General features: G+C 33.5%; 1 protein-coding gene across 3 annotated transcripts in view; it reads left to right on the top strand.

The window, feature by feature from the left end:
- Positions 1-6: 6 nt before the first annotated feature.
- Positions 7-13391, top strand: part of STXBP5 (syntaxin binding protein 5) — a 199214-nt gene continuing 185829 nt past the window's right edge. For all 3 annotated transcript variants that reach the window (XR_505382.1, XM_008074019.1, XM_008074018.1), the window contains exons 1-2: positions 7-211; positions 1431-1528. Coding sequence is in view for 2 of the 3 variants with exons in the window: in XM_008074019.1 (XP_008072210.1) it covers positions 59-211; positions 1431-1528 (251 nt within the window). In the remaining variant the exon portion in view is untranslated. The remainder of the gene's footprint in view (positions 212-1430; positions 1529-13391) is intronic.

Here is a 13391-nt window from a genome sequence, read left to right as displayed (position 1 = left end):
CCGCCCGGGCACCCCTTGTGCCTCTTCTCCCGGGCTGCGGGGGAGCCCCGCCGAGACCATGAGGAAATTCAACATCAGGAAGGTGCTGGACGGCCTGACCGCCGGCTCGTCCTCGGCCTCGCAGCAGCAGCCGCAGCAACAGCATCCGCCCGGGAACCGGGAGCCTGAGATCCAGGAAACACTCCAGTCCGAGCACTTTCAGCTCTGCAAGGTGAACGGAGTGCGCAGCCCCGCGACACCGTCGTGGGAAAACGGGGGTCGTTATAAGGGTCATCCCGGGCTGTCCACGGGAGTGCAAGGGACGAGCGCGCCAATAGTCATAGCTCTAATAAAGAAAGGGCTCGCTCCTCCTCTAGCAAACGTTTCTTTGGTGGGTTGTTTTGGAGATTGGTCGCTTACTCCTTTTTCGTTGAGTTTTCTCTCTCCCCTCTTGAAATGCAGCGATCGTTCCAGGTTGCTTCAAGTCGTATTCTGACACTACCCGTAATAATCTGGAAGCGTTTGTATTTTAAGCATTTTAATGTAATTCACCAACCTCGAAGTTTTCTTGGGAAAGTGTCTAATGAATATTGTTTATCCAAAAGACAAACCTGTTCGGCCAGACCTTTGAGCCTTTTTTTTTTTTTTTTTTTATCATTATGGTTGATTAAAAAGTTAGTACTAGGTTTTTTCCCACTATTAATGGCGCGGTAATTGCCCTAGCGTTCTGTAATTCAGAAAGAATGATGCAGCGAATTAATTCACCAGCTGCCTAGTGAGAAATAACAAACTTATCTTGGTGTCAGTACCTGTCTTCCTCATAAATAGCCGTGTGTTTGTGTTTCTTAAAAGTGGGTACTTTTTTTTTTTTTTGCCGGGTGCCCTACAATTATTATTATGGTCTTAATAGTAAATTGCACAAATACATGTTGTACTCGTTTTCATTCTGTATAAATGCAACATGTTGGAATAGAGGTTTGATAATTGCTTTACTGAGTCCTTGACTAAAGCACTTAAACGACAGCTTTTCCTTAGAAACACTTGCATTTAGCATCCAAATAACGTAATGTTGGAGTAATTACTCCCGAAATAAAGCATGAATTGCATTTTTAAAAGGATTTATAGAATTTTGAGTCACTGCAAACTTTAGTCATTTGGTGTCGGATGTAATAGTATAGATTATTAATAAAAGATTTTCTTCTGTGAAATACCAGTATTGTGGAAAAGCAGAAATTAAAGTGTATCACTGGAATAGGTTTTTGTTTGTTTCAGTTTCCATGTGAATAAGTGTTAATGTAGAGTTCACTTATTTTTTCTAAAGCAGTAAGTGCATGTGTGTGTGTTTTGTGTTAGTGGTAGTTGGTTCTAAATTCTAATGCCTTTATTGACTTTTCTATTTTTAAATTTCGCTTGCTGCCTTGGTTGCTGTGATGTCACTTGCCCATCCCCAGACTGTTCGCCATGGATTTCCCTATCAACCCTCAGCCCTGGCCTTTGATCCTGTACAGAAGATCCTAGCAGTGGGAACTCAGACTGGTGCTTTACGGCTGTATCCTTTCTTTAATTTTATTTTTTAACTCTTACTTTTATTCTCCCCAATTATTATGGCCAGTCCTTCTGTGCTGCTGACTAGTTCCAAAGACGTTTTTATTTTCTTGTTCCAAAGAAATGGTGTTATCAGGTATATGAGAGATCATGTGCTGTTGGCTTTTCCCTTGATTCAGGTTATGTGTGGTTCAGTTCTCAGTTTATAGTAATTAAATATGTACCCAAACGGACATCTAAAGTTTTGCTATAATAACTACTTTTTTTGCTGGGACATAGAAGTTACTAAGGGGAAATATATCTGCTTCTACTAGTGGTCTTTTGAAAGGTATGCTAAGGATGAGGTTTAAGGCAGTAGTTATACGATGCAAATTTTAATTGCTTTTTAAAATATGCATGGTAGATATTGAAATTATTATTTGTCATTCTGATGAATTAGAGGATTTGAATTTGGTTTTTTTGGCATGTCCATCTAGAAGAATCATTAGCCGAGGACAAATGTAGCAAATTAATTTTTTACAAGTAGTTACCAAAGGTTCATCTTTTCTGATTTAGAATATTTTCTTGAAAAATGTATAGGGATAAATGTACTCTCTTTACTTTTCCCTTTAACAATCGACATTTGTTATGTATTTGTAAAACTTAGGTTAGGTGTACATTAAAGTATTACATAGAATTGCAAAGAATTACTTTTTCCTGGTTAACTGTAGTAGTTTTGTCATAAGCATTTTTTTCAAATACTTCAAAAAAAAATTTTTTTTTAAGTTCATTTTTTATTCTGAAGTGGATACTGCTTCTCACGTCATCTTTTTAACTTGAAATAAAATTTGTTTGCTTTTACTGTAACATTTAACCATACTTAATCTAAATATTCTTATTTTTCAACTTAAACATTCAATTTTAAAAAGAAAATGCTTCGTTCATCCATCTGTAGGATATTTACCCGATACATATTTTTGGCGTAATGGTAATAAATAGAAAAAAAAAACCACTAGATGATCTCAATAGACATTACTGTTGTCAAAAAAAGTGGAGTAGGGGAGGAGCTTTGCCCCTTTATGTTGTAAATTTATTTGGCTCCTGACAGGAAGGGAACCTACTTTGTAGTTCAACATGTGCCAGGCCTTTTACTTATCTTTCAAAATCTGTATTTCAAAGAAGTGTGATGTGGTGCCTCAAGTTTCATTTGTGATTTAGGGTACTGTCTTCAAAATGCTAATAGAAGTTTTCAGATGGACTATTAAATTGCTTTACTATTGGACTGTTTACCAAACATAGTGAATACTAGTAGTGCAGACATATGTAATTAAGTGGCAAAATCTGACCAGGTTAGATCTGAATCTGTTAATTTCTGAGGCAAGTATATCTACAATGTTCTTGTCCAAATATCTAGATAGCTGAAACTAAAATATTTCTTGGCTTCAATTTTTAGATGATTTTATTTCTGAACCAAACTGAGGATCAGCAAAACTCTCTCTCTCTCTCTCTCTCTCTCTCTCTCTCTCTCTCTCTCTCTCTCTCTCTCTCTCTCTCTGTGTGTGTGTGTGTGTGTGTGTGTGTGTTTTGTTTTATTTTATAAGACTAGTGCATTGTTGGATCTGGATGGATTCTGGAACTGAGAGTTTTTTTCCCCAAAAAAGAAATTTCATAACTGGATTAGAAGAAAAGTAAAGTTGAATTAAATCCGTTTTTTAAAAATTATTATTTTGCTTTTCTTTAAAATAGACTCAGTTTTTACTGTTAGTGTGGTCTCAACAATTTTTTGGTATGTAACTTTTTTTCTTCATACAGCCAATCTGGCCCTTTTTAAAATTTGATGTAATTTTAAGTGAGTACCACCAGTAAGGTTGATTTTATAAAAACAAATATTTTTCTTAGACAATACTTTTAACTTAATGCATTTGAGTAATTAGCAAACTGACACAAAAGGTGTGGTTAAAATGTTAGGTCCAGTGCTAATTGCCAATTAAAATCAAGGATCAAGTAGCCAAAATTATCACTTGTTTATCACTTGTGTATACAAATTTTTTATAGTTAAATATTATGTGAATGAAAGTGAGCCTTTAATTCTAATGTACAATTATATTCTAAACATTTTTTTTAAGCCCATTAGACTGTATTAAGAATGAATTCTGGAAAACTGTATACCAATTCTCTTTCTGCTTTCTCTTTTTATGAGACAACATTCCAGAGTGATAAATTGGCTTGCTACCAGTAATACCACCTAGTTATTCCTTCTGTTAGGTTTAAGTAGCAGATGAGCTTATGGACTTTATTTATTATGGCTTTGATTTATTGAAAATGACTAAGCTGTTTTTATTTTTATCTCATTTTCCACATATGCAGTTTAAGATATATGTTAGTTTCTTTTTGTTATTTTTGAAACTAGACACCTAAATTTATAGATTCTAATTTCAGAGCTTTGTATTGGTTTATGACAAGGGTATATATTGATTGACCTTGCACTTTTGTCTGTTTTCTTATTGTAATTGGGTTTTTTTGATCCTTTTATTTTTTTTCTTGTATTAGACTCCTGTAATCTGTAATACAGTTGTCCTAAATGGTGTCTTTAGAGCAGAACTATGCTTCTGAGTAAAGTATTTTGCTTCATTTAACTACAGAACAAAAAGTAGATGTTTTTACAAGTATAATTGGATTATTCGAATTCTAAATGAGTATCTAATTTGACTAATAGAATAGCTTCCTAAATGTTTGAGGACTATACTAAGTTAATCTATGTTCCTTGAGTTAAAAATAAACAAAAAACTAGACAAGAAAGTTATATCTGATCTCTAATGTTTGTAGAAAAAAATTTATGAAAATCTAAAACCTTAAGTAATATTTAATCAGCAATGAGACAAAAGAAATTTAATGTATTTACTGAATTAATGTAGAGTAAATGTCTGATGATGTTATAAATATGCTTCATGTTCAACCTTCCTGGTTTCTGGAGAGATTATGAGGTTTGAATATACTTATTAAGAAGCAGGAAAGCACAATTTTATATAAACAAATCAAATGGTATGTGATTTAATTATCTGAATTCTTTTGCTATGTAAAAATATGTATAATTTGATTTGCATGACTAATGTACTTATCAGAACTGTTGGGATGAAATAATCTATTATCTATTTCCTAATGGATATGTAAAAGGAAAGAAAGTGGTTCTGATGGAAGAGTGAGGGTATTTTCAACAATGCTGTTGTTTTCTTTATTTAGACTTCCTTTTTTTTCTTCGTATACATAGAGTACAAGTGCAGTTTTGCTACATTAATATATTGCATTGTGGAGAAGTCAAGGCCTTCATTGCTTCTGATTACTAGTATAATTTCAGATTGCTTCATACTCTAATCATGGGCTACCTTGATCTTATTTTTAATGTACATTTTTCTCCTAAACTCAGTGAGGTCAATTATATATGAGTATTTCAGGTACTAAACTGAAAAATGAAATTTCTAATATACTAAACTTGTGTAAAAATTAATATTGCTTAAAATAATTGTCAGATTATTAACAGAGAACCTGCTTAGCTTGTGGAAAATCTAGTGTAATAGGTACTCTACTTTGATGAGGCACAGACTGTCTTTTACATTGCAGTGAAGAGTTGCTGGATGCAGCCTTACAAAATGATTTTTATTACCCTGGAGTTAATTTAACAAGCACTTACTAAGTGTTAGACAACAGTAAATTATAAATTGTGGCCTGAATTCTGGTTCTTGTTTTTCCACTAAAGAATTACGTGTCCTTTAATTAGTTTTTTCCTTATTCAGAGTGAAGGTGCTGTATTAGATGATTTCAGGAAACAATTCTGTGAATTCAAGTAACTGCATATTGTTCTAGATGAGTAATACAAAAGAAATGAAAATGTGATTCTTACCTTCAAAAAGTTTCTAGTCCTATCCAGAGGACTGGAGACAAATAAGCGTAATTGAAATTAGAAAATTATTTAGGGTTCTACTGACATTATACAAAATCAGATTACATGTAAATTTGTTGTATTTCTTGAATATTTCTATATATTAGTATATATGGACTCAGAATTACAGGGAGGAAGGAATGGGAACATTATTCTAGGCAAGGCAAACAGTATGGGCAAAGTATGGAAAGAGGAATTATTGTGGTAGTTTGGAGGAATATTTAGAAGACTGATTGGAATAATTGAGTTGGGGGGAAGGAAGGAGGTAACCGGTCAAGGGCCTTGAATGTTAACCTGAGGTATTTGCATGTTATTCAGTTAGGAGTCATAGTTATGTAAGGGAATGCTGACAGGAAGAAAGTATGTCTTTTAGCATGATTAATAGGGTGGTGGCTCAGCCTGTAATCCCATGCTTTGGGTGGCTGAGGTGAGTGGATTGTCTGAGCCTGCGGGTTCGAGACCCGCCCGGGCAACTTGGCAAGACCTCATCTCTATAATAAATCAAAAAATTAGCCGGGCGTGGTAACGCGCGCCTGTGGTTCCAGCTACTTGGAAGGCTGAGCGGAAGGATCGCCAGAGCCCAGCAGGTCGAGGCTGCAGTGGCCAGGAGCAGTCACTGTACTCCAGTCTGGGCAAGAGTGAGACTCCAACTCAAAAAAAAATAGAGCAAACCAAGTGAAACCTCACAGGTAACTTTTAATCCATGTAGGTATAAAGTGACCTCGAAACAGGGATGGCAGAATGGGAACTGGAAAAGGCCTTGAAGACCCCTTTGTATGCAATGTTGGGGAATAATGAAAGATGCTAAGATTTTGCATATTAAGCACTGAGGGAATTACAAGAGAGAAATGGAAAACTTTGTAAAGTGATGGCAGAGAAACATTGAGTTTAAAATATGTCATCTTTTGCTTTTATCATTGTTCCATTTTGAGAGAGTAGCCTAGACTTATTTTGGGATGAGAATTTAATTAACTTTTACTATTTACTTTGCTAGTGGTTGGTTGATTTCCTGAATGTTGTTATTGAATTTATCCTTAGAGCCATTATTAGCTATTTGACTTTGTCCATTTATTCTCTGTCAGTATTTCTCAACTGTGATAGTATTTTGGGCAGGATAATTCTGTGGGTTTGTCCAGCACATTGCAGGATGTTTAATATTCCTGGCTCCCACCAACTAAATGTCAGTGTTGCCTTCCCTGTCAGTGTGGCAGCCCAAATTCTTCAACACGGTTCTGTGAGCTCCAGTTTGAGACCCAATGAACTTAGCCTAAGTTCTTCACCAGTTTAATAGGAATGATAATCCTATCTAGCACATGAGGTTACTGTCAGGATTAAATGTAACAATATGTGTGTGCGTAGCTTTTAAGACCATGTAGGGATGTGTTGTTGAATGTTCATTATATAATTATTAATACTATTAGCATGAGAGTTTTTCTGTGGCTTTTATTGTTCAGGTCCTTCATTGATTTATATCACCAAATACTACTGGGAGATAACTAGGTGCTGGGCAACTGAGTAGAAAGGCTTTTGTTTTATTTATTTTTGTGACCGATACAAACTTTGAAGAAAATATGTTGAAAAGTACTATTTTTCTGTTTGAGTTTGTCTTTACAATGGTTGTGCTCTTCTCAACTGCAAGTTTGCAAAATTGCTGATTTGATGTAAAACAATATATGTGAACATCTCTCACACATAGTACTAAGTGATTGTTTAATGACTTTCTGTACTGTACTTGTAAGATAACATTAGAATGTTTTAACTTGCTGCTTATTAATTCTACTTTACATAACAAAATTATACTATGAGAAAAAAGATTTGGAAGTGATATTTGGTTGAAACAGTTAAAGAATTAGTTTAGCTAGAATTTAGCTGCATTTTAATCCATTTTTCTCCCTCTCCATCCTTTTGTTCATAGAAAAGGTCTAGTCATTTGGAATTTAAGCTGTGTAGGCTAAACAAGGACCTTGAAATACTTTTATTTCTCCTCTCAGCTCTTCATTAAAGAAAACCTTGCTTAAATGGAAGAATGAGTACTCAATCAGCTCTAAGGTGCAATTCTCAGCATGGACTACTGCAGCAGGAGGAATAGACGTGTTTACTTCAGAAACAACCAGAAACGGGATCTCCCTGGAAGCAGTTTATTTTGCAGTAGATTTCTTGTGAATAGAAACAAATTGAGATAGACACTGTATGGAATTGAAAAGGCTATGTTAATTATTGGAGAATCAAGTCTGTGCTTTGTAAGCCTTTCTGCTTTAAGTAATATGGGTTTTTAATTTCTGGTTGATTATCTCTTTGTTTTCTGTTTGGTTTTTAGTATAATTTGTTTAAAATTATAATTTGACTTTTCCATCATAAAGAAAAACATAAAGGGATCTTGGAAGAATTACCTTATGATTATAAGGTCTGTGTTCTGATAATCTTCGAATTAACTTTGTATAAATGGAATAAAATCTCTGTGCTTCAGTTTCCTTTCCTGTAAAAGGAGGAAATTAGGATGTGTTATTTCCAAGAGTCTTTCCAGCTTTAGGATTTTATGATTTATTTTTCTGAGGAGGATTTGGAAATTCCTTAGACTATGTCTCTTTAGAGTGATCCTCTGCTAGATTGTTCTGAGTACCTGTTAAAGAGGATGAAGTATTTGACTCCATATCATCATGGTTCCCTTTGCTTTGTAACTACTGACTGTACTCATAATCCAAGTCAGTAGATGCATAAGTGTAAACCATTATTTACAAAAAGGACCAGAAAAGAGTATTTGAATAAACTAACACAAATGTTTTTCCGTGAATCAGTAGCTTACATTGAATACTAAGTTGGTGATTGTGGCCTTTACTTTATGAAACAGATAAGTCTCATTATGCCATCGGAAGCTTGGGCATTTTTTAATACCATTAGCAAAATTTACCTTCCTTTTTTGGGTGTTAATGGTCAGCATGCAAAATTAAAATGAATTTGTCTAAAAAATAATATTGAGTTCTTAATCACATGATCTTAATGTAAAACATAAGAGATTTAATATGAAGACTTTCTTGAACTACTGGTATGTAATTTGAGTGCTATATTTGGCAGTTGTAGAGCACCTTAGAATAGTAATAACTTGGAGTGCAAGTAACTGGACTATCAGGTTGAGTATCACTAAGTAAAAGATATACTTTGGTTGTTGGATTAGTTTGACTTTGACTTCAGATACATTACAGGAAGAAAACTAATAAAGTATCAGTATTGATTTGTTTTGCAGTGTTAAATGAGAATTTGCTGAGCTGATTTGCCATATTGGGATTGCAGATTAATTAAATAATTTTTTGGTTTGACCTAAACAGATGTTCATCTGTTTAAGAATATAATAGAATGATTTAAAGAAAAGGGCATTTCACCGTATAATTCCTTTTAAATTTGAATTAAAATCTTTTATTAAGATAGATTTTAAACAAGGTGGTACTGCAGAAATTCTTGAGAAACAAAGCAAAGTTATTGTTGATTTGATTTTTAGGAAATAAAGTAGAGTCCATAAAGCTATAATTATAAAAGACTGTCAGAAGATACTTGATATATCACTCTTCCCTTAGTCACGTATAACATAAATTATTCTAAGGAGAAGAAATGGTACTCTGGAATTTAATTACTCAGACTTCCTGTAAAGACATTCAGACTTCTATATAATATCGTTATTTTATACTTTAATTTGAACATGTTTCTAATTTTTATTTGCAGATATAAAAATTAAGGGTTATTCAGTGATATCCTATATATCCGTCTTATCATTTTTAATATTTTAAAAGAATTGAAATATGTAGCAGTCATCTACTTTCAAATTAAGGAGCTCCAATTGCTTTAATCTCTTATTTTCTTCATATTTTAAAGAAATTTTGGACACTAGCTGTGTTTACTATGTAACTTTTTTCTTTCTTTTTTTTTTTTTTGCTATGTGTGGAAGGCACACTAAGGGGAGGAGATAGAAAGAATTGACAGTTTACTGCTTATTACTTGGTGTTCTAGTGGACCATGTGTTTAGTGATTCTTCAGGTCTAGAATATTCTTATCTCTGTCCAAATAATTCTTAATTTTAAAACCCAGTGTTTTTGTGATAAACGTTTTGGTTTGATTTCTCCTTGCTTCCAGCTCGTTTAGTCATCTATTTTTTAGTTCAGGACCTAAAATCTAAATTTCTATATTACCATTCTTTATAAGTAAAGTTATATAGATTTTAAATGTCTAAAAGTAGAACAGTTGGAAATTATAGCTATAATATCGAGTGATATTTTCTTTAAAATAAATTGTCAAGAATGTTAGAGTTTATGAGAAGATGCAGTGCAGTCCAAAATCAGCCAGTATCCTCTTCTGTATCAAGAGTCCAGAAATTAGGCAGTAGTCAGTGTATAAATTATAAAATCAAGACAGAGAGAACATACACATTCCTCAGTGATCAACTTTATGTTCTCCAATAAGGACCATATAGAAGATGAGTAAGTATGTATATGTCCACACTTAAAGATCTAAATCTTTAGAAGTCAGCAGACATTTCTTGTAAAAGGCTAGATAGTAAATTATTTGGGGCCTTATGGTCTCTGTGACAGCTACTCAACTCTGCCTATATATAGCCCCCAAATTACTGTAGACAATAAGTGTGTTTCAATAAAACTTTATTTACCGATTTAGGCAGTTTGGCTCACAAGTCAAAGTGTGCCAATCTCTGTTTTAATTTATCTGAATGCCTTGCTTTTAAAATGTGTACAGAGTAAAGAATTGCATCTGACATTTTTATACTTAAATTTCATAAATTGCACTTGTTACCAGTTTAAATTTAAACGTTTAGTCACAAAATATTTTAAAAAGAATTAGTAATTCTTAATGATACATAGTGACTATCTGTTAAGCTAAACTATTTTCACAAGTTTTTTTTTTTTTTAATTTGTGAGAGGCATTATCTTTGTCGAGTTATAATTAGTATAATCATAAAGGTATTTAATTAGACATTTATTAGGTACAGTTCAGTGATCAGTTCTAGTATTGAAGTATTCAGCTTGTTTGGGAGCTTTGCAACCTAATCTTTTTTTTTTTTTTTTTTGAGTTGGAGTCTCACTCTGTCACCTGGACTGGAGTGCAGTGGCCACTCCCGGCCACCGCAGCCTCGACCTGCTGGGCTCCGGCAATCCTTCTGCCTCAGCCTTCCAAGTAGCTGGAACTACAGGTATGCTACCACCTGCTAATTTTTTGATTTACTGTAGAGATGAGGTCTCACCAAGTTGCCCAGGCGGGTCTCAAACCCGCGGGCTCAGGCAATCCACTTACCTCAGCCTCCCAAAGGAGCGGGATTACAGGCTGAGCCACTGAGCCCGGCTTTACATCCTAATCTTAATTAAAAATATACTTGCTCTTGTAGCTTTTTCTTAGTATTTTCATTAAAATTATATAGTTACATATAGATGCATTTAGATAGGTACCTTTAAAGATAAAAATGAATGTAAGCATTTTACTAAAATATCGTGACTTCTTAATTTGTACCAACTCTGGTCAAAAATAACTGTAAGAAAACAACCTAGCTGGACTTGGTGGCTCAGCCTGTAATCCCGCGCCTTTGGGATGCTGAGGTGAGTGGATTGCCTGAGACCGCGGGTTTGAGACCCGATTGGGCAGCGAGACCTCATCTCTACAATAAATAAAAAAATTAGCCGGGCGTGGTAGCGCGTGCCTGTAGTTCCAGCTACTTGGAAGGCTGAGGCAGAAGGATGGCCGGAGCCCAGAAGGTCGAGGCTGCGGTGGCCAGGAGCGGCCACTGCACTCCAGTCTGGGCGACAGAATGAGACTCCAACTCAAAAAAAAAGAAAACAACCTGAAAAATGAATAATGTATTTAAAAAAAAAAAACTTGTAAGACTCCTGGAAGAAAATTTAGATGCTTGGTTACCTTCCTTAGTGTTAATTAGATATGCTGCAATCCTCTTTTTGGAAAGAATGCATATGGTACTTTAATTGGAAACTGAAATGATACCCACTTTTTGAAAAATTTTTATAGTTTCCCACTGTCTACCATTTGCATTATTTTCTAGTAGCAGTAAATATAGGCATAATCTTATTCCATAAGCAAGGCTAATTTCAACTTGCATCTATTCTCCAGCTGGTATTAATGCTATTGGAAGTATATATATACATATATGTAACAAATAAATAAAATAATGGCATACTGACATTTCTTATACTGGAGCTATGATTTTAACACATTAATCTAGAAAGGGTTTTAAATAAATATGATAATTTTTGTTTTATATTAATTTTCTTTTGAAAACTAAGGTTTGCTTTATACACCATGTTATTTGTAAAATATATGACTCATCTTAGAGATTTTTGGGTAGTTACTGTTAAATGGCCAGTTTTTTTTAAATTGGAGGTATTTTAATAATAGTTTTTGGTCTTGTTTCCCTTTCAAATAGGTGAAATCTAGAACTTTTGAAGTTTTTCCTGATGAGATTGTCTGTTGAAGGGTGGTTAATCCTACCCTTTCTTGAAAGTACATAATATTTTCTTGTAATAGCAATACCTATGCCTTTTTACAGCAGTACTCTATCAAAGGTGACTGCAAATCTGGTGGCAACAGCTATTGCAGAACTTTCTGCTAAACTGCTTTCCTTTTGTGTATTTACTTCTTACTGTCTTTTGAAAAGGAGAAAGGGTGTTGAAACAAAATTTTCCATCTGTTCAGTCTTTGCACTGTATTTTTCATAATGTGTTGTATTTTTATTTTAAAATTAACTTTGTTGTATTTGAGAAAAGAACTTAGACATTAAGTATCTGTGAATGGTTGCTGGGATAAAAGATTTTTTTTGCTTGTATATGAGAATGAACATTCTTTCTTGTTCATTTAACCCAATCACTATTATTTATGACTATGTTTCATAGTAGAGTGAGCAAATAGTTCATTTAAAAGGATATATCAAAAGCCATTCTAAAGAATTTTCTTTGATAATAAATGTAATTCATTTCGGCCTCTCCAGAGACAATCCTAATTCCAAAATAGTGAATACTAAGAATGAATATTTTCAGCCACTCTAATTTGTTTACAAATAATAAAATTTTTTTTTTTTTACTAAAAATGATAATGGAAGGGACTGGTATCTGAAGGCCTGTTTCAACCTGATGAATACTATAATTACATATTAGTTTAGATACTGCAGTTACTTTTTTGTTTTGGTGCTTGTTTTATTCATATTAAAAAAAAGCAGTTGACTGACCTAATTTTTCAAATGCTATTGAACATTTATTGTAAAATGTTACAATTGTCTTGACTTAAGGAAATTTCAAATGTTGATCTATGCATTTTTTCTTATTTTTTTAGCATTTTGTTACATTTTTATTTCAGAAATAGTTCATGTTACAGATTCACTTAAATGAGATTAGCAGAATATTAGAATTATGAGTCAGCAATAAAAATTAAAGAATGTCCATCCTTTAACTATGAGGATGTGGCTGTCTTCTTTTTTTAATATATTAATTTTTAAAATAGACTTCATTTTTAATAGTAGTTTTAGATTCACACTAAAAGTAAGCAGAAGTTACAGTGATATCCTATATACTCTGTGTCCCCATACACTCTTAGTTTCCTTCATAATCAACATTCCTTACCACTTTATCAATTAAGTTTTTCCTGATTTGTATCTTTGGGCATTGCCAAATCCAAGGGTATCAAAATTTTTCTCCTATGTTATCCTCTAGGAGTTTTATAGTTTTACGTTTTACATTTTGGTATATAATGCATTTTGAGTTAATTTTTTCTAATGGGTCTGAAGTCTGTGTTTAGATTCATTTTTTTGCATGAGAATGTCTTGTTTCAGCAGCATTTGTTGAAAATATTTTTATGTTGCTTTTGCTTCTTTGTCAAATATCAGTAAACTATATCATAGTAATCAGTGCCCTCTATTCTGTTTCATTTGTCTCACTTTTTTTTTTTTTTTTTT

This window comes from Carlito syrichta, unplaced genomic scaffold, assembly GCF_000164805.1.
Source record: "Carlito syrichta isolate Samal-C Ts95f unplaced genomic scaffold, Tarsius_syrichta-2.0.1 Scaffold316274, whole genome shotgun sequence".
NCBI lineage: Eukaryota > Metazoa > Chordata > Mammalia > Primates > Tarsiidae > Carlito > Carlito syrichta.
This window is presented reverse-complemented; position numbering and strand designations above follow the sequence as displayed.